Raw genomic sequence first — 18,745 nt, 5'->3', positions numbered from 1 at the left:
CTCAACTCTGCTGCGGTAGACCCCAACGCTGAGGTGATCTCGTTCAGGAGGATGATTGTGTTGCAGTGTGAGGCCACAGACTTCGCTCACAACCCTGCGATGTGTGTTTTCAGCAGCTCATTAGAAATAATGGGCCTCCCATTATTATTTTTTCAATTGCATTAAAGGTGCGGAGGATGTGAACTTTTAAAAATTGCATCAGTCACGATTGTGTATTTTTTTGCTCAGTGGCTGGCAGCCAGACAGGGGCAGAGAGAGGAGGATAGGAGGCTCGTTGCAGTGGCTAAGAGGAGGATTGTTGTTGCCGGATCACCCAGAACGTGCTCAGCTTGCAAGATTGTCTCCGCACTTGTCTTCCGTTGCTGCGTCACTTCTACACAAGGAACAAGTGAAGCTCGAATTCAGAAACTCTCATTTGCTTTTGAACTCTGATTCCTAGTATAATCACTTCTGTTTCAATAACGCCTCAATTTTAAAATACTCAGCCCTCGTTTTCAAATCCCTCCATCATCTTGCCTCTTCCAGCCCTACAACTCTCTTAGACGACTAAGCTTCTCCAATCCTGGGTCCTTGACATGCCAAATTTTAATCACCTCACCATTGGCGGCCGTGCCTTCAGCTGCCTGGACTCTAAGCTCTGGAAATTCCTCCCTAAATATCTCCGCCTCTCTTTCCTCCTTTAAGATGCTCCTTAAAACCTACCTCTTTGACCAAGCTTTTGATCACATGTCCTAATATCTCCTTATGTGGCTGACAGTCAAGTTTTTGTTTGATAACACTCCTGTGAAGCAATTTGGAACTTCTTACTGCCTTAAAGGCCCTATATAAATACAAGTTGCTGTTGTTGTAAAGATTCCCCATCTCGGCAGCAGTGTCAGCAAGAGGCTTAGAGCAAGTTTTGCCTTTCTACTGTGCGGGAGTGAGCGGAAAGGTGGTCAACATCTCACCTCAGGTTCTGCGCTCTCTCTTTCTCTCCCAATCAATTAAGGGGATATGGATTGGAGAATAGGCTCATTGTCCGATTGCCAATGACTGGCATGGGGTGGGGGTGGGGTTTGAAATGCCCTTCAAAATAAGAGCTGGAGGGTACGAGGAGGAGAATCATGGGGATGAGATTTAGTCATGAAGAACACTGACCTCCATAGGCCACTGTTCCCATGCAGTCCACCTGAAGTTGCTGCCGGAGGGTTTGCTGCTGCTCCTCAGTTGGATTGATACCAAGATATTTGAGTGCCTGGAAAGGAAGAGAGAAACAGATCAGATTCCGCACTTGGAATGCATGAGTACAAGTTCAACAAGTCTTGAGTTTCAATGTAATTGACTTTACTAATCTCCACACTGCCATCTCCCCCCCACCCCCAACCCTTCAAACTGGCCCCTCACATACACTAACTGGTCTGCCCACAAGCTTGCTGTTCTTATTTAACCTTGAGCTAAACTGAGTTTTGGGCCCCACATATTTTTATTGCCAATAGTCCTGCTCTCTGGTGCTTTTCTCCCTAATTTCCTCCTCCTCCTCTCTACAAGGCACAAGTCAGGAGTGTGATGGAATACCTTCCACTTCCCCGGACAAGTGCAGCTCCAACACACAAGAAATTTGACAACATCCAGGAGAAAGTAGCCCACTTGATTGGCACCCCATCCACAAACATTCACTCCCTCTACCACCGACACACAGTAGCAGCAGTGTGTGTACCATCTACAAGATGCACTGCAGGAATTCACCAAGGCTCCTTTGACAGCACCTTCCAAACCCACGACCGCTACCATCTAGAAGGATAAGGACAGCAGACACATGGGAACACCACCACCTGGAAGTTCTCCTCCAAGTCATTCACTATCCTGAATTGGAAATATATCACCGTTCCTTCACTGTCGCTGGGTCAAAATCCTGGAACTCCCTCCCTAACAGCACTGTGGGTGTACCTACACCACATGGGCTGCAGTAGTTCAAGAAGGCAGCTCACCCCCACCTTCTCAAGGGCAATTAGAGATGGGCAATTAATGCTGATCTAGCCAGCGACGCCCCACATCCCATGAATGAATAAAGAAAATCATAGAATACCTACAGTATAGGATGCTGCCATTCAGCCTGTTGTGTCTGTACTAGCTCTCAGCAAGAGCAACTCACTAAGTGCCGTGCCCCTGCCTCTTCCCTGTAGCCCTGTAATTTTTTTTCAGATAATGATCCAATTCCCCTTGGAATGTCTCAATTGAATCTGCCTCCACCACACTCTCAGGCAATGCATTCCAGATCCTAACCACTCGCTGCATAACAAAGCTTATCCTCATGTCACCATTGCTTCTTTTGCCACTTATCTGTATCCTCTGATTCTTGATACTTCCACCAATGGAATCCTCTCTATCTCCTCTGTCCAGAACCCTCTATTTGAATGCCTCTATCAAATCTCCTCTTAACACTCTCTTCTCTAAGGAGAACAGCCTGAATTTCTTTCATCTACCTACATAACTGAAGTTCCTCTTTCATGGAACCATTCTCATGAATCTTGTCTGCACCCTCTCTAATGCTGTCACGTCTTTCCTAATGTATGGTGCTCAGAACTGGATGCAATACTCCAGTTGAGACTGAACTGGTGTTTTATCCCATCTCTTTAACAAAGCTTTCTGTCACACTCTTAACCTCAGCTTTCCTTGCACCTACCCATGTGCTGCCTTGGGATGCTGCTTCAGGCTAAGAACAGAATATAAACTGGTGGTGACTGAGGCACTGACTGGACATTAGACAATGGATATTTATTAAAAGAAATTGGTCTACAAACTAGATGTAATTGGTAAGGTCTGTGTGGCCTTTCATAAAGTCATTTACATAGGCGGTGCACAATGAGTCCAGTCGATGGTCGCATCAATTTAAAAAGTGGATAAAAAATGTGTTGGGGAAAATCTAGAACCTTGCAGCCTGTAGGAGAAAAGGTGAATGCGCCTTAAGGATGCTATGGAAAGAAAGCACAAAGTTTTATTTCACAACTTCAGGACAAGCTAAAGTGCTTTACAGCCAATGAAGTATCTCTGAGTTGTAGTCACTGTTGTAAAGTAGGAAATGTTGCATTGCTGCACATTCCTATAAAATCCAGCATTTCATTGGTGTTATTGCAGTGCTCTCTCAGAGACAAGGGGTTCCCCTTTTTTTTGTGGTGAGGGAGACAGGTGAATGAGCTCGTAGGGAAGAGGAGCAAGCTGCAGCCTCCCATTTGAGCACCTCTTAAATCTCCTCTCACCCTTCTCTTCTGTAAGGAAGAGCCCCAGCTTTTCCAATCTATCCACGTAACTGAGGACCCTCACTTCTGGCATCATTTTTGTAAATCTTTTCTACACTTTCTCTAATGTCCAGGACTGGGCACAAGGCTCCAGCAATAGTACAGCATGAGGCAGCAATCTATTCACGTTACCTCTCCTGCCAAAATCAAGCAGACTTTACCCAGCAACAAAAGAAAATAGCAAATTCACTAAGTAGAGAGAGTGCCGCAGGTTTCTCTGGGCTCAGCAGTAAATAGCAAGTAACCAACTTAGGTTATTTGAGAACTAAACTGAGGACTAAACTGCCACGTTCAAACCTCCAGCTGACCGGGGCAGAGCTGATATCAGGTAACATATTTCCCATCCTGCTGTCTTATCCCCCACTGCCAAGACTTCTCAGCAGTGCTCACTGTGAATGAGGGGTGTGTCGGTGCCCGAAAGAATTAAGGGAGCTTTTACTTTCATTAGCGATGGCCACGTAAATCAAGTGATGATTTTCTCTCATTAGCTCAGTTAAAAGACCCAAATGACTCAGCGATGTTATTGTAACATTAGAAGTGGAGTAAGCTACATTGTTCTTTTTTCCCCCTGAAAGGATTGAACAAAAGTTTTTTTCGTTATTTACCAATACGACCCAATATTCAAAGCTGGTATTTATACACCAGCAGATGGTACTTGGATCAAAAAGATTCTGCTCTTTCTGTAGCCACTTCCCTTCTGCTCAGTCAGTCCTTCCCTTACACCCTTTCTCACATTATGCCCTCATTGTGCTTTCTGCATCTTCCCCTTCTTCTAACGCTTTCACCCTCACCTTCTTCTCTATGTCTTGCATTGTCTCTCTAATGCCCCAATACACATTCCTTTACTGAAGCACTCGGATCCCATCTCTCACCTCCTATAAAGGCAGGCAGGTGAGAGGGTGGGGGATTTACATACTGTCAGCAGCAAACACTTATGGGCTCAGAGCCAGATTTCCTGGATTAGGTGGGGAAAGGATGACCAAGAGTTACTGAAAGACTCTTGGGTGAGAGAGCAGCTGGCAGTCTGGGTGGGAAACACATGCCAAGTAGCTCACAGGCAGCCGATTCCACTCCCCTCTGTTGAGAGATAAAAACTGGCAGTTCTCCTGACTCTGCCCTTTAACTCTGCTCCAAGTTCCATTTCTGAAAGGTGAAGAGTTTAGAGCTCTGGAGGAAACAGTGAGTTTGGGGTTTCATGTACCGAAACCCCATCAGAAAGGTACTAAAAATACTTCCAACGACTAATGAAATATTGTTCTCTATCGCAGGAGTAAAACTGGGCTGAAAGTTACATAAAGCTCTGGTTTGGCTGTATCTGTAAATTGCTGCATTTGCACTTCAGAAAGGATATATTTGCCTTGGAGAGGTTGCAAAGCTGATTCACCAGAATACCAGAGCTAAAGGGATTAAATTATGAGCACAGGTGAGATAGACTAGGCTTACATTCGCTTGGGTATCAAAGATTAATGGAGTGACGGTGCAAAACCGAGACATATTTCAATAGAATTTCAAGATCACAACTTTTAAATATAATTCACCATATCAACATACTATTAAAACGACAAGATCAGCGAGGCTGTGTCATCATGTAGAATCCATTGAAACAGAAACCTTTGCAGAAAGAGTGGGGCAGTGGGATTGGTTTCCAATCTCTCCAAAAGTAAGAACTTGCATTTCTATAGCGCCTTGCACAACCTCGATGTTCCCAAGTGCTTCAGAGCCAATGAAGTACTTTTGAAGTGTAGTCACTGTTGTAATGTAGGAAACACAACAGCCAATTTGCAGACTGCAAGCTCCCACAGATTGTAATGTGATAATAACCCAGATAATTTGGGTTTTTTTAGGGGTTCATTGAGGGATAAATATTGGTCCAGGACCCCAGGGAGAACTTTCGCTTTTCCTTGAAATAGTATCAGCAACAATTTTTTTATTAATTCATGGGATGTGGGCTTCACTGGCTGGGCCAGCATTTATTGCCCAACCCTAATTGCCCTTGAGAAGGTGGTGGTGAGCTGCCTTCTTGAACTGCTGCAGTCCATGTGGTGGAGGTACACCCAAAGTGCTGTTAGGGAGGGAGTTCCAGGATTTTGGCCCAGCTACAGTGAAGGAACGGCGATATATTTCCAAGTCAGGATGGTGAGTGACTTGGAGGGGAACTTCCAGGTGGTGATGTTCCCATCTATCTGCTGCCCTTGTCCTTCTAGATGGTAGTGGTCATGGGTTTGGAAGGTGCTGTCTAGAGAGCCTTGGTGAATTCCTGCAGTGCATCTTGTAGATGGTACACACTGCTGCTACTGTGCATTGGTGGTGGAGGGAGTGAATGTTTGTGGATGGGGTGCTAATCAAGTGAACTGCTCTGGCCTGGCCGATGTCCAGCTTCTTCAGAGATGTTAGAGCTGCACTCATCCAGGCAAGTGGGGATTATTCCATTACACTTCTGACTTGTGCCTTGTAGATGGTGGACAGGCTTTGGAGAGTCAGGAGGTGAGTTACTCGCCACACAATTCCTAGCTTCTGGCCTGCTCTTGAAGCCACAGTATTTATATGGCTAGTCCAGTTCAGTTTATGGTCAACAGTAACCCCCAGGGTGTTGATAGTGGGAGATTCAATGATGGTAATGCCATTGAACATTAAGCGGCGATGGTTGGATTCTCTCTTGTTGGAGATGGTCATTGCCTGACACTTGTGTGGCGCGAATGTTACTTGCCACTTGTCAGCCCAAGCCTGGATATTGTCCAGGTCTTGCTGCATTTGGACATGGACTGCTTCAGTGTCTGAGGAGTCGCGAATGGCGCTGAATATTGTACAATCATCAGTGAACATCCCCACTTCTGACTTTATGATGGAAGGAAGGTCATTGATGAAGCAGCTGAAGATGGTTGGGCCTAGGACACTACCCTGAGGAACTCCTGCAGTGATGTCTTAGTGCTGAGATGACCGACCTCCAACAATCACAACCAACTTCCTTTGTGCTGGGTATGAATCCAACCAGGGTAGAGTTTTCCCCTGATTCCCATTGACTCCAACTTTGCTAAGGCTCCTTGATGCGACACTCGGTCAAATGCTGCCTTGATGTCACGGGCAGTCACTCTTACCTCACCTCGGGAGTTCAGCTCTTTTGCCCATGTTTGAACCAAGGCTGTAATAAGATCAGGAGCTGAGTGGCCCTAACGGAACCAAAACTGGGCAAGCGCCACTTGATAGCATTGTTGATGACCCCTTCCATTACTTTATGATAATCAAGAGTAGACTGATGGGGCGGTAATTGGGTGGGTTGGATTTGTCCTGCTTTTTGTGTACAGGACGTACCTGGGCAATTTTCCACATAGCTGGGTAGATGCCACTGTTGTAGTTGTACTGGAACAGCTTGGCTAGGGGTGCGGCAAGTGCTGGATCACAAGTCTTCAGAGCTATTGCTGGAATATTGTCAGGGCTCATAGCATTTGCAGCATCCAGTGCCTTCAACCGTTTCTTGATATCACATAAAGTGAATCGAATTGGCTGAAGACTGGCATCTGTAATGCTGGGGACCTCCGGAGGAGGCTGAGATGGATCATCCACTCAGCACTTCTGGCTGAAGATTATTGCGAATGCTTCAGCCTTATCTTTTGCACTGATGTGCTGGGCTCCCTCATCATTGAGGATGGGGATATTTGTGGAGCCTCCTCCTCCAGTGAGTTGTTTAATTGTCCACCACCATTCACGACTGGATGTGGCAGGACTGCAGAGCTTAGATCTGATCTGTTGGTTGAGGGATCACTTAGCTCTGCCTATCACTTGCTGCTTATGCTGTTTGGCATGCAAGTAGTCCTGTGTTGCAGCTTCACCAGGTTGACAGCTCAGTTTTGGTAAGCCTAATGCTGCTCCTGGCATGCCCTCCTGCACTCTTCATTGAACCAGGGTTGATCCCCTGGCTTGATGGTAAACGTAGAGTGGGGGATATGCCAGGCCATGAGGTTACAGATTGTGTTCGAGTACAATTCTGCTGCTGCTGATGACCCACAGCGCCTCATGGATGCCCAGTCTTGAGTTGCTAGATCTGTTTGAAATCTATCCCATTTAGCACGGTGTTAGTGCCACACAACACGATGGAGGGTATCCTCAATGTGAAGACGGGACTTCATCTCCACAATGACTGTGCAGTGGTCACTCCTACTGATACTGTCATGGACAGATGCATCTGCGGCAGGCAATTTATATTTATATGATGTCTTTAATGTAATAAAATGTCCCAAGGTGCTTCCCAGGAGTGTTGAGAAACAAAATAATACCGAGTCACATTAGAAGACATTAGAAGATGACCCAAAGCTTAGACAAAGAGGTAGGTTTTAAGGAGTATCTTAAAGGAGAAAAATGAGGTAGTGACTCTGAGAGGTGTTCGGAGGGAATTCCAGAGCTTAGGGCCCAGGCAACTGAAGGCACAGTCACCAATGGTGGAGGGATTAAAATCTGGAATGCACAAAAAGCCAGAATTATAGGAGCGCAGATATCTTGGAGGGTTGTGGGACCGGAGGAGATTAGAGATAGAGAGGGGCAAGGCCAAGGAGGGATTTGAAAACAAGAATGAGAGTTTTAAAACGAGATGTGGGAAATTTTACATCTGCCTGAGAAGGTAGACAGAGCCTCGGGTGAAACATCTCATTTTGAAAGCTCCCTAGAAACTTTGCTGCTGTACAAGTTGCATATTTTCCACCTCCCCTAATCGGACAGTGTCTGTGGAACAGGAATGCCTGTGGTTTATCAGCAGAGCTGGGCCTTGTCAAACTCCACAAGGCGATCAAAAACAGGGTGACGTGCACTTTCTAATAATCCGATGAGACACCAAACCTCTGAGCTTTCTCAGCTGGGCACAAAAGATTGTACAGTCACTATTCCAAAGAAGAGCAGGGGCATTCTACCAGGTGTTCTGGTCAGTCTTTATCCCTCATTATCACTTAAACAGGTTGTCTGGTAATTTATTTTGTTAGAATTACATCTCTCAAGACTGAACTTTTCTTTTGCAAAATGGAAGGATTTGGCACGATCTGGGCATGTGGACGCTAACCTGGGATTTTTTTTTTTAAAAAAGATCATAAGTTCACCTTGGCACTGTCAACAAGCAGGCTCCTTCCAAGAAATCAGCTGACCTTTATGGTATTTGAGGAAGATCAGGTTGTTTGTTTTGAACAGCGACCACTTTAATTGATGAGGAAAAAGACTGAGGTAACTTGCTGGAAATCACATGGGAGAGAGGAAAGAAACTGAAGAAGTTGTGAAGCTGCTGTTTCTGAAGGCAGTCTTGTTGGGGAATAAGCTGAGGAGGGAAGGCTACCCTGACTGGCTCTCTCTCTCTCTCTCTACCTTGCCTAAAATTGTGTGTGGCTATCAACCTGTAGCCAGAGAACCCTCACTTGATTGTAACAGGTCAACATTTGGACCTGCAAAGCTGCGACCAGTTGGTGAGAACTTCGAGACGTCCACCAGGACCAGCAGCCCATCAGTTCAAGGGAACTCCAGATCGACAGCGTCAAGACCCCTGTGAACTTTATCCTTTATTTTATAATGCCCATCCTCTAAAGGCCATCTCTGCAGCGAGACTCCATCTGTTTGTCCTTTGTTTGTCTGCGTGCATGCGCATGTGTGTGTATCTGTGTATGTGCTGGATGAATTCTTTAGGAAGAGGTAGATAGTGATACTTCCCGATTACAATTGTGCGTTGACCAGTACTTGCAACTTGTTAAAAAGAAGTTTCATTTTATAATAAACAATCGTTCTGAGTTTATTGATAGATGCCTAGTTGAAGACTCGTTTATTCTGGGCACCAGTAGGGGGAATAGATGATTGGCTATTTTGGTGAGAAAATGGAACTTTTAAATTAATGGCACTGCCTGCGTAGTAGTGGAGCTAGATCAAAAGCACACTCCTCCCATCCCAGTCGTAAAAATATCCTGCTCTTTGTGGGAGCTTGCATGCAAATTAGCTGCCACGTTTTGTGCATTACAACAGTGACCACACTTCAAATGGTAGTTCATTGGTTGGACATCTGGAGGCGGTGATAGTGGAATATAAATTCATGGGCAGAATTTCCCAAAGTGGATAACTTCACATTTCTCCATATATTCCATCTGCCATGTTCTTGCCTACTCACCTAACCTGTCTAAATATTTTGCAACCTCTTTGCATCCTTCACACAGCTTATTTTTCCACCTAACTTTGCATCCTCAACAACTTGGATTGCACTCAGTCCTTTCATCTAAGTCACTGAGATATATTGTAAATGACTGAATGTATCTCTGATTGATCTAAGGTGATAGGAAAATGCCAGAAGTTCTGAGGTTGTGCTTCCATTGCCAGAGAACTAACAACATTGTAGCAAAGATACATCTGATCAACAAAAGCTGGATATTAAATCAGCTCCAGTATGCTGAGGAAAAGAAATATTAAAAGGATGTGAATTTACCCACTGTAAAAAGACCACACTGTAAAAGATAGATTGCCATAGCAACTTGACCATAGCAACAAGAACTCAATCCAGGATAACCAGAGATGTGTTGCACACCTGCCTACTTAATGTGATTATAGCACAGATATTTGTATCAATTGTGAGTTGTACTTGGAGGAACTTATTGTTGACAAGTCACCATCCCGAGGGTGTAGTTAATAATTTGAGCTAAGCAGAAGTTAGAAGAGAGAGACATGTCTGCACATGACTGCTGCAACCTCAACTTTCACTCCAGGAATCATCCTCATTGTTTACTACCTCATAGCTTCGTACCTATGTTGGCTTACAGCCTGCCTGTAAAGCAGGCAACCTGGCTACAAGAAAATACATAACCATCAAAATACATTGCATCTTCCTGACACGACTGAACCAACCTTGAGTATATTTTCATTACGGGGCTTAGTTTAATGGATACATTTGATTTGTACAAGGTTATGCATTGCAAGAATTCAGCAGGTATTGTTCTTAATGCAATTCTAAATCTTGCAAAAACCCAAGATGTTGTTTGTTCTAGGTAAGGTGAGAGTGACTGCCCTTGACATCAAGGGAGCATTTGACTGAGTCAAAGAGTCCTAGCAAAATTGAAGTCAATGGGAATCAGGGGGGGGGGAAACTCCCCACTGGATGGAATCATACTGAGCACAAAGGAAGATGGTTGAGGTTGTTGCAGGTCAATCATCTCAGTCCCAGGTCATCACTGCAGGAATTATATTCTTATTTGTGGGGGGCAGGCAGGAAAGAGGAGCTAAGGCCATAATCCCATCAGCCATGAACTTACCGAATGGTGGAGCACGCTCCAGGGGCCAAATGGCTTACTCCTAGTGTGCTAGGCCCAACCATCTTCAGCTGCTTTATCAATGGCCTTGCCTGCATCATAAGGTCAGAAGTGGGGATGTTCGCTGATGATTGCACAATGTTCAGCATCATTCACAACTCCTCAGGTACTGAAGCAGTCCATGTCCATATGCAGCAAGACCTGGATAATATCCAGGCATGGACTGATAAGTGGCAAGTAATATTCATGCCACACAAGAGGCAGGCAATAACCAGCTTCAACAAGAGAGAATCTAGCCATTACCCCTTGACATTCAATGGCATTACCATCGCTGAATTCTCCACTATCAACACCCTGGGGGTTACCATTGATCAGAAATTGAATTGGACCAGCTATATAAATACTGTGGCTACAGGAGCAGGTCAGAGTCCAGGAATCCTGTAGTGAGTAACTCACCTCCTGACTCCCTAAAGCCTGTCTACCATCTACAAGGCACAAGTCAGGAGTGTGATGGAATACTCTCTGTTTTCTTGGATGAGTCCAACACCAATCAAGAAGCTTGAAACCATCCAAGACAAAGCAGCCTCGTTGATCATCATCCCATCCAGCACCTTGAACATTCACTCCCTCCACCACCGACACACAGTAGCAGCAGTGTGTACCGACTACAAGATGCACTGCAGGAACTCACTTCAGAAGACTCCTTCAACAGCATCTTCCAAACCCACAACCACTACCATCAAGAAGGACAAGGGCAGCAGATAGATGGGAACACCACCACCTGGAAGTTCCCCTCCAAGTCACTCACCATCCTGACTGGGAAATATATCACTGTTCCTTCACTGTCGCTAGGTCAAAATCCTGGAACTCCCTCCCTAACAGCACTGTGGGTGTACCTACACCACATGGACTGCAGCGGTTCAAGAAGGTGCTTCACTATCACTTTCTCAAAGGCAATTAGGGATGGGCAATAAATGCTGTCCTTGCCAGTGACCCCACATCCCATGAAAGAATAAAAAAGTCATATTTTCCTGCCTATAATAAATAATTTGTTTACAGTTTGTGCCTGAAGTTTCTTAAGGAAGTAAAGACCATTAAATTAAATGTTTTAAAAATTAAACCATGTGGAAATAATTCCAAAATTCAAGTGTAAAATGACATTGTACCTTTTGGCTTTCTTATGCTCAACAATAAAAACAATCAGTAACATAGAAACAAAGGCATTGAGCTGGTAGAGAGGAGCTCAGCACAGGGTCCGCTGCTGGTGCAATGCAGAATTCAGGCTGCCTTGTTACTTTCTCTCTTCATCTGGATGTAGTCTGTGAGCTCACTGGCTGGAAGCAGCTGAGGACAGGGCTGTAAAATGCTTTAGTGGCTTTAAAGGCTTCAAACCAAGGAGAAACAACACACTTACAAAATCCAATATATTTATAACACTTGGTACACACACCAGTTGCAATCAAATGCAGGCAAGTGTGAAGTGATTCTCTTTGGTAGGAACAACATGGAGAGGCAATATAATCTAAATGGTGGCTGTCTGGCAGGTGCAAAAGCAAGAGGGGCAGGACGAGTTGATATGGTGGTTGAGAATCTGTGTGAGATACTTGACTTTGTGAATAGGGGCATTGATGAGGAAGTCATACTAAAACTGAGGGAGACAGTGGTGTAGTGGTAATGTTACTGGGCTAGTAATCCAATGGGTTCAAATCCCATCACGGCAGCTGGTGGAATTTAAATTCAACTAATAAAAATATACATCTGGAATTGAAAGCTAGTCTCAATCATGGTGACCATGAAACTATCATCGATTGTTGTAAAAACCCATCTGATTCACTAGTGTCCTTTAGGAAAGAAAATCTGCCATCCTTACCTGATCTGGCCTACACGTAACTGCAGAACCACAGCAATGTGTTTGACTCTTATCTGTCCTCTGAAATAACCGAGCAAGCTACTCAGCTCAAGGGCAATTTGGGGTGGGCAACAAAGGCTGGACTTGCCAGTGACATCCACATCCCGTGAGAGAATAAAGAAAAACCTTCACAAATCACCAATTGATTAGGCCTCATCTAGAGTAGTGTATTCAGTCCTGGACACCACACTTCAGGGGAGGTGTCCAGACCTTCCAGAAGGTCGACCAGAACAGTACCAGAGATGAGAGATTCTGGTTAGGCAGAGAGATTGGAGAAGCTGGGATTGTTCTCCTTTGAGCAGAGAAGGTTAAGGGGAGAATTAATTGAGGCTTTGAAAATTATGAGGGGTTTTGGTACCGCAAGTAGGGATAAATCATTTCCCTTGGCAATTGGGTCAGTAGCCAGAAGTCAAAGATTAACAATAATTGGCAAGGGAACGAGAGGCAAAATTAGGAGAAATTTCTTCGAGCGGAGGTTAGTTAAGATCTGGAACACACTATCAGAAAGTGAATCAGATTCCACAGGAGCTTTCAGAAGGGGATTGGGCATGTAGTTGGAGAGGATTAATGTGTAAGGTCATGGTGAGAAAGCTGGGGTGTGTGAGTAATTTGGACATTTGGAAGCACAAGCACAATGGGCTGAATAGACTGTAGCCTCTAATGATCAAAACTTACCATTTCCAACTTCTCCACTTTCAGACGAAAGCTGTGATTGAGGGACAATGACCTCCCTCGGGCAGCAGGGCTCTGTGGCCAGGCCGGAGTCACGTTAACTGTAAGAAAGTTAATGAAGCTTTGAGTTACGTTTTGTTTTATTTATGCTGTATCCCAGTGCAATTCTGACTGTCATATTTTAATCTCATATTCCTCCAAAGATCCATGAGGTCACTGCCAAACCTCTGCAGGAAGCAGCGTCAAAAAACTTGCGGGGTTGAGGGGGGTGGGGGGGGGTTCTGTAAAACAGATTATCTGTAAATCATTACACTCCAGTTTGTGGGATCTTGCTGTGCGCAAATTTGTTGCTACGTTTCCTTTATTGGCTACACTTCAAAATCATTTAGCTGCAAATAACGTTGACATGAGTGAGGTTGTGAAAAGAACTCTATAATAAAATTATTAATAGTTCCTTCCATATTCCGTCCAGTAGCTTTATCAAATATCACAGGATCAATGCTTCACACAAACTGGTACACCACACTCTGCACTGACTGGTACACTCCACACTGACTGGTACACTCCACACTGACTGGTACACACCACACTGACTGGTACACTCCACACTGACTGGTACACACCACACTGACTAGTATGCTAAACACTGCATTGTCTAGTGCACTCACACTACAGTCACCGGTACACTCCACAGTGAGCGGTAAACTCCACCCTGACTTGTACACTACCCAGTGCACTGATGGTACACTGTGCCCCACACTGACCAGTGCACTCCACACCACACTGACCAGTGCACTCCACACCACACTGACCAGTACATTCCACACCATACTGACCAGTATACTCCACATCACACTGACCAGTACACTCCACATCACACTGACCGGTACACCCTACACCGCACTGACCAATACACTTCATAATGACTGGTACACTCCACACTGACCGGTACACTCCACACCACACTGACCAGTACACTCCACGTCACACTGACTGTACGCTACACAGTGTGGAGTGTACCGGTCAGTGTGAAGCATACTGGTCAGTGCGGTGTGGGGTGTACCAGTGAGTGCACTAATGAGTGTACCAGTCAGCTTGGTGTGGAGTGTACCAGTCATTACGAAGTGTACTGGTCAGTGCGGTGTGGGGTGTACCGGTCAGTCTGGAATGTACCAGTCAGTGTAATGGGGAGTGTATGAGTCAATGTGGAGTGTACTTGTCAGTGTGATAAGGAGTGTCCAGGCAGTACACTCCACAGTGATTGGTACACTCCACACCATGCTGACCGGTATACTTCACACCACACCAACCAGTACACTCCACACAGATTGGTACGGTCCACACCATACTGACCAGTACATTCCACCCAGCACTGACCTATACACTTCACACTGACTGGTACATTCCACACTGACCGGTACACTTCACACCACACTGACTTAATACTGCACTGACCGGTACATTTCACACTGACTGGTACACTCCACACCGCTCTGACTGGTACACTCCACACCACTCTGACGGGTACACTCCTAACCACACTGACTGGTACACTCCTAACCACACTGACTGGTACACTCCACACCGCTCTGACTGGTACACTCTTAACCACACTGACAGGTACACTCCACATCACACCGACTGGTACACTCCACATCACACCGACTGGTGCAGTCCACATCACACTGGCTGGTACACTCCACATCACACTGACTGCTACACTCCACATCACACTGACTGGTACACTCCACATCACACTGACTGGTACACTCCACATCACACTGACTGCTACACTCCACATCACACTGACTGGTACACTCCACACCTCACTGACTGGTATATTCCACACCTCACTGACTGGTACACTCCATACCGCTCTGACTGGTACACTCCACACCATTCTGACTGGTACACTCCACACCGCTCTGACTGGTACACTCCACACCACTCTGAATGGTACACTCCTAACCACACTAACCAGTACACTCCATTCATAACAGTACATTCCCCAATGCACTGACCAGTACACACCACACTGACCGCTGCATTCCACACCTCTCTGACTGGTACACTTCTAACCACACTGACCGGTACACTCAACACTGCACTGACCAGTACACTCCACACTAAGTGGTGTACTCCCCACTGCACTGGCTGGTGCACTTCACACTGACCAGTACACTCCACAGTGACCGGTACACTCTGCATTGGACTACACGTGTCATTAGCACTAACTTGAGAAACTTGTGCTAGATGCTGAAACCTACAATCCTACTCTCAGCTCAAAGCTTTCTTCATTCCTCCCCCTCCCATTGCCTTTTAATAAACTGGTGGAATAAGCTGCACACAGATGGTGGGTACAAACACCTGCCGGCTACACCAAATTGAACGGATGGTGGGGGTGTGGGGGAGTGACGCCTCCGCATTTCTCACTCCCACTTCTGACCTGAAAATGCACAGTTGCCAAGGCAACTCGATGCGCTGTGAAACGTGGAAGGTTTCTCATTACCTGCAGACTGCGTGATCTATTGATCAGAGCTATCCTGACAAAGGGAAATATGAGAGAGCAGTTCCTTTGTTGTGATGTACTGCAGCCTCTGCACAAAACTCGTTCAAAAACATGGAATTAGTTCATTCATTCAGCTCTTTTCACCAAAAAGAAAAACATATAATTCATTTCCTTTCACTGCTGAGGAGCCGAGAGACATTGCCTGTCATATCAAGATCATTATTCAGATGGTTATATTTTTGCCTTGGCGATGAAGGAGATTTGCAATAAGTGACGAGGGCTTTTGATGCAAAACGTTTGCTAATATCACATTCAAAGCATAGATTTTTCAAGAGAGATAGAAAACACTCGAGTTAGGAGAGTCAGCACTGCTTCTAACTTCAAGCAGAGAGACAGATTATCAAACATCCAAAATAGTCACCCTCTACACTGTCTCCATCAAATACTCCCAGGACAGGTACAGCACAGGGTTAGATACAGAGTAAAGCTCCCTCTACACTGTCTCCATCAAACACTCCCAGGACAGGTACAGCACAGGGTTAGATACAGAGTAAAGCACCCTCTACACTGTCCCCATCAAACACTCCCAGGACAGGTACAGCACTGGGTTAGATACAGAGTAAATCTCCCTCTACACAGTCCCCATCAAACACTCCCAGGACAGGTACAGCACGGGGTTAGATACAGAGTAAAGCTCCCTCTACACTGTCCCCATCAAACACTCCCAGGACAGGTACAGCACGGGGTTAGATACAGAGTAAAGCTCCCTCTACACCTGTCCCGATCAAACACTCCCAGGACAGGTACAGCACAGGGGTTAGATACAGAGTAAAGCTCCCTCTACACTGTCCCCATCAAACACTCCCAGGACAGGTACAGCACAGGGTTAGATACAGAGTAAAGCTCCCTCTACACTGTCCCCATCAAACACTCCCAGGACAGGTACAGCACAGGGTTAGATACAGAGTAAAGCTCCCTCTACACTGTCCCCATCAAACACTCCCAGGACAGGTACAGCACGGGGTTAGATACAGAGTAAAGCTCCCTCCACACTGTCCCCATCAAACACTCCCAGGGCAGGTACAGCACGGGGTTAGATACAGAGTAAAGCTCCCTCTACACTGTCCCCATCAAACACTCCCAGGACAGGTACAGCACGGGGTTAGATACAGAGTAAAGCTCCCTCTACACTGTCCCCATCAAACACTCCCAGGACAGGTACAGCACGGGGTTAGATACAGAGTAAATCTCCCTCTACACTGTCCCCATCAAACACTCCCAGGACAGGTACAGCACGGGGTTAGATACAGAGTAAAGCTCCCTCTACACTTACCCCATCAAACACTCCCAGGACAGGTACAGCACGGGGTTAGATACAGAGTAAAGCTCCCTCTACACCGTCCCCATCAAACACTCCCAGGGCAGGTACAGCACGGGGTTAGATACAGAGTAAAGCTCCCTCTACACCGTCCCCATCAAACACTCCCAGGGCAGGTACAGCACGGGGTTAGATACAGAATAAAGCTCCCTCTACACTGTCTCCATCAAACACTCCCAGGACAGGTACAGCACGGGGTTAGATACAGAGTAAAGCTCCCTCTACACCGTCCCCATCAAACACTCCCAGGACAGGTACAATACAGGGTTAGATACAGAGTAAATCTCCCTCTACACTGTCCCCATCAAACACTCCCAGGACAGGTACAGCACGGGGTTAGATACAGAGTAAAGCTCCCTCTACACCGTCCCCATCAAACACTCCCAGGACAGGTACAGCACGGGGTTAGATACAGAGTAAAGCTCCCTCTACACTGTCCCCATCAAACACTCCCAGGGCAGGTACAGCACGGGGTTAGATACAGAGTAAAGCTCCCTCTACACTGTCTCCATCAAACACTCCCAGGACAGGTACAGCACGGGGTTAGATACAGAGTAAATCTCCCTCTACACCGTCCCCATCAAACACTCCCAGGACAGGTACAGCACAGAGTTAGATACAGAGTAATGCTCCCTCTTTGCTCAGTAACCCATTTTTTGCTGACACTCTGTTTCCTCGCTGACTGACAATTCTTGCCTCTTTTATTGAACCTATGAGGGACCAGTTGTCCCATTAGGGAATGTTCAAAGCTAGAGTGAAGTTAATGTAAATCATGTTGAGCTAAAGATGTCACTAAGTTCGACTTTTCAAACCCCGCAGATTGAGATAAAAAGAAAGACTTGTATTTCTCTAAGTTCTCTTGTGATCACAGGACATCCCAAAGCACTTTACAGCCAAGGGGGTACTTTAAAAGCTAAGTCACTGTTGTGATGTAGGAAACACAGTAGTAAATCTCTACACAGCAAGATCCCACAAAGAGCAATGTGATCTTGAGCAGATAATCTATTTTAGCGATTTTGATTGAGGACACATATTGGCCAGGACACAGGGAGAACACCAATGTTCTTTAAAATAGTGCAGTGGGATCTTTAATTTCCACCGGAGAGGACAGGCTGATTTAGATGCAAAGGTTTTTCTTCATCATTCATGAGATGTGAGTGCGCTGGCAAGACCAGCATTTATCACCCACCCCCATTTGGACATGGGCTGCTTCAATATTTGAGGAGTCAGTAGTGGTGCTGAACATTGTGCAATCATCAGCAAACATCCCCACTTCTAACCATATGATGGAAGGAAGGTCATTGATGAAGCAGCTGAAGATGGTTGGACCGAGGACACTACCCCGGGGCAGTTATGTCCTGGAACTGAGGTGATTGACCTCCAACAATCTCAGCTCTGGAGTTCAGCTCTTTTGTCCAAGTTGAGACCAAGGCTGTAAAGAGGTCAGAAGCTGATTGGCCCTTGCGGAACCCAAACTGAGTGTCAGTGAGCAGGTTACTGCTGTGTTGACAACACGTTCCATCACAGGACTACCATCTCAATCAAAACTGACACTTTTAGATGGAAGGGGGAAGACTGGGGTAGAGTGTGGGGGGGCGGATCTGAGAGAGATTGGAGGAAGAATAGGGAGATTGGGAGAACTGGGGGAGACAGGGGGAACTTAATAGGGGGTAGAATAGGGAGATTGGGAGAACTGGGGTGAACTTGATAGGGGGAAGAATGGGGAGATTGGGGGAACTGGGCAGA

General features: G+C 45.9%; 1 protein-coding gene across 6 annotated transcripts in view; it reads right to left on the bottom strand.

Moving 5' to 3' along the window:
• Positions 1–18,745, bottom strand: part of stxbp4 (syntaxin binding protein 4) — a 253,195-nt gene that overhangs the window by 150,449 nt on the left and 84,001 nt on the right. For all 6 annotated transcript variants that reach the window (XM_041217070.1, XM_041217068.1, XM_041217069.1 and 3 more), the window contains 2 exons: positions 13,116–13,213; positions 1,138–1,234 (listed from right to left, as the gene is read on the bottom strand). In XM_041217070.1, the coding sequence (XP_041073004.1) occupies positions 1,138–1,234; positions 13,116–13,213 (195 nt within the window). The remainder of the gene's footprint in view (positions 1–1,137; positions 1,235–13,115; positions 13,214–18,745) is intronic.

This window comes from Carcharodon carcharias, chromosome 22 (genome assembly GCF_017639515.1).
Source record: "Carcharodon carcharias isolate sCarCar2 chromosome 22, sCarCar2.pri, whole genome shotgun sequence".
Classification (NCBI taxonomy): Eukaryota; Metazoa; Chordata; class Chondrichthyes; order Lamniformes; family Lamnidae; genus Carcharodon; species Carcharodon carcharias.
This window is presented reverse-complemented; position numbering and strand designations above follow the sequence as displayed.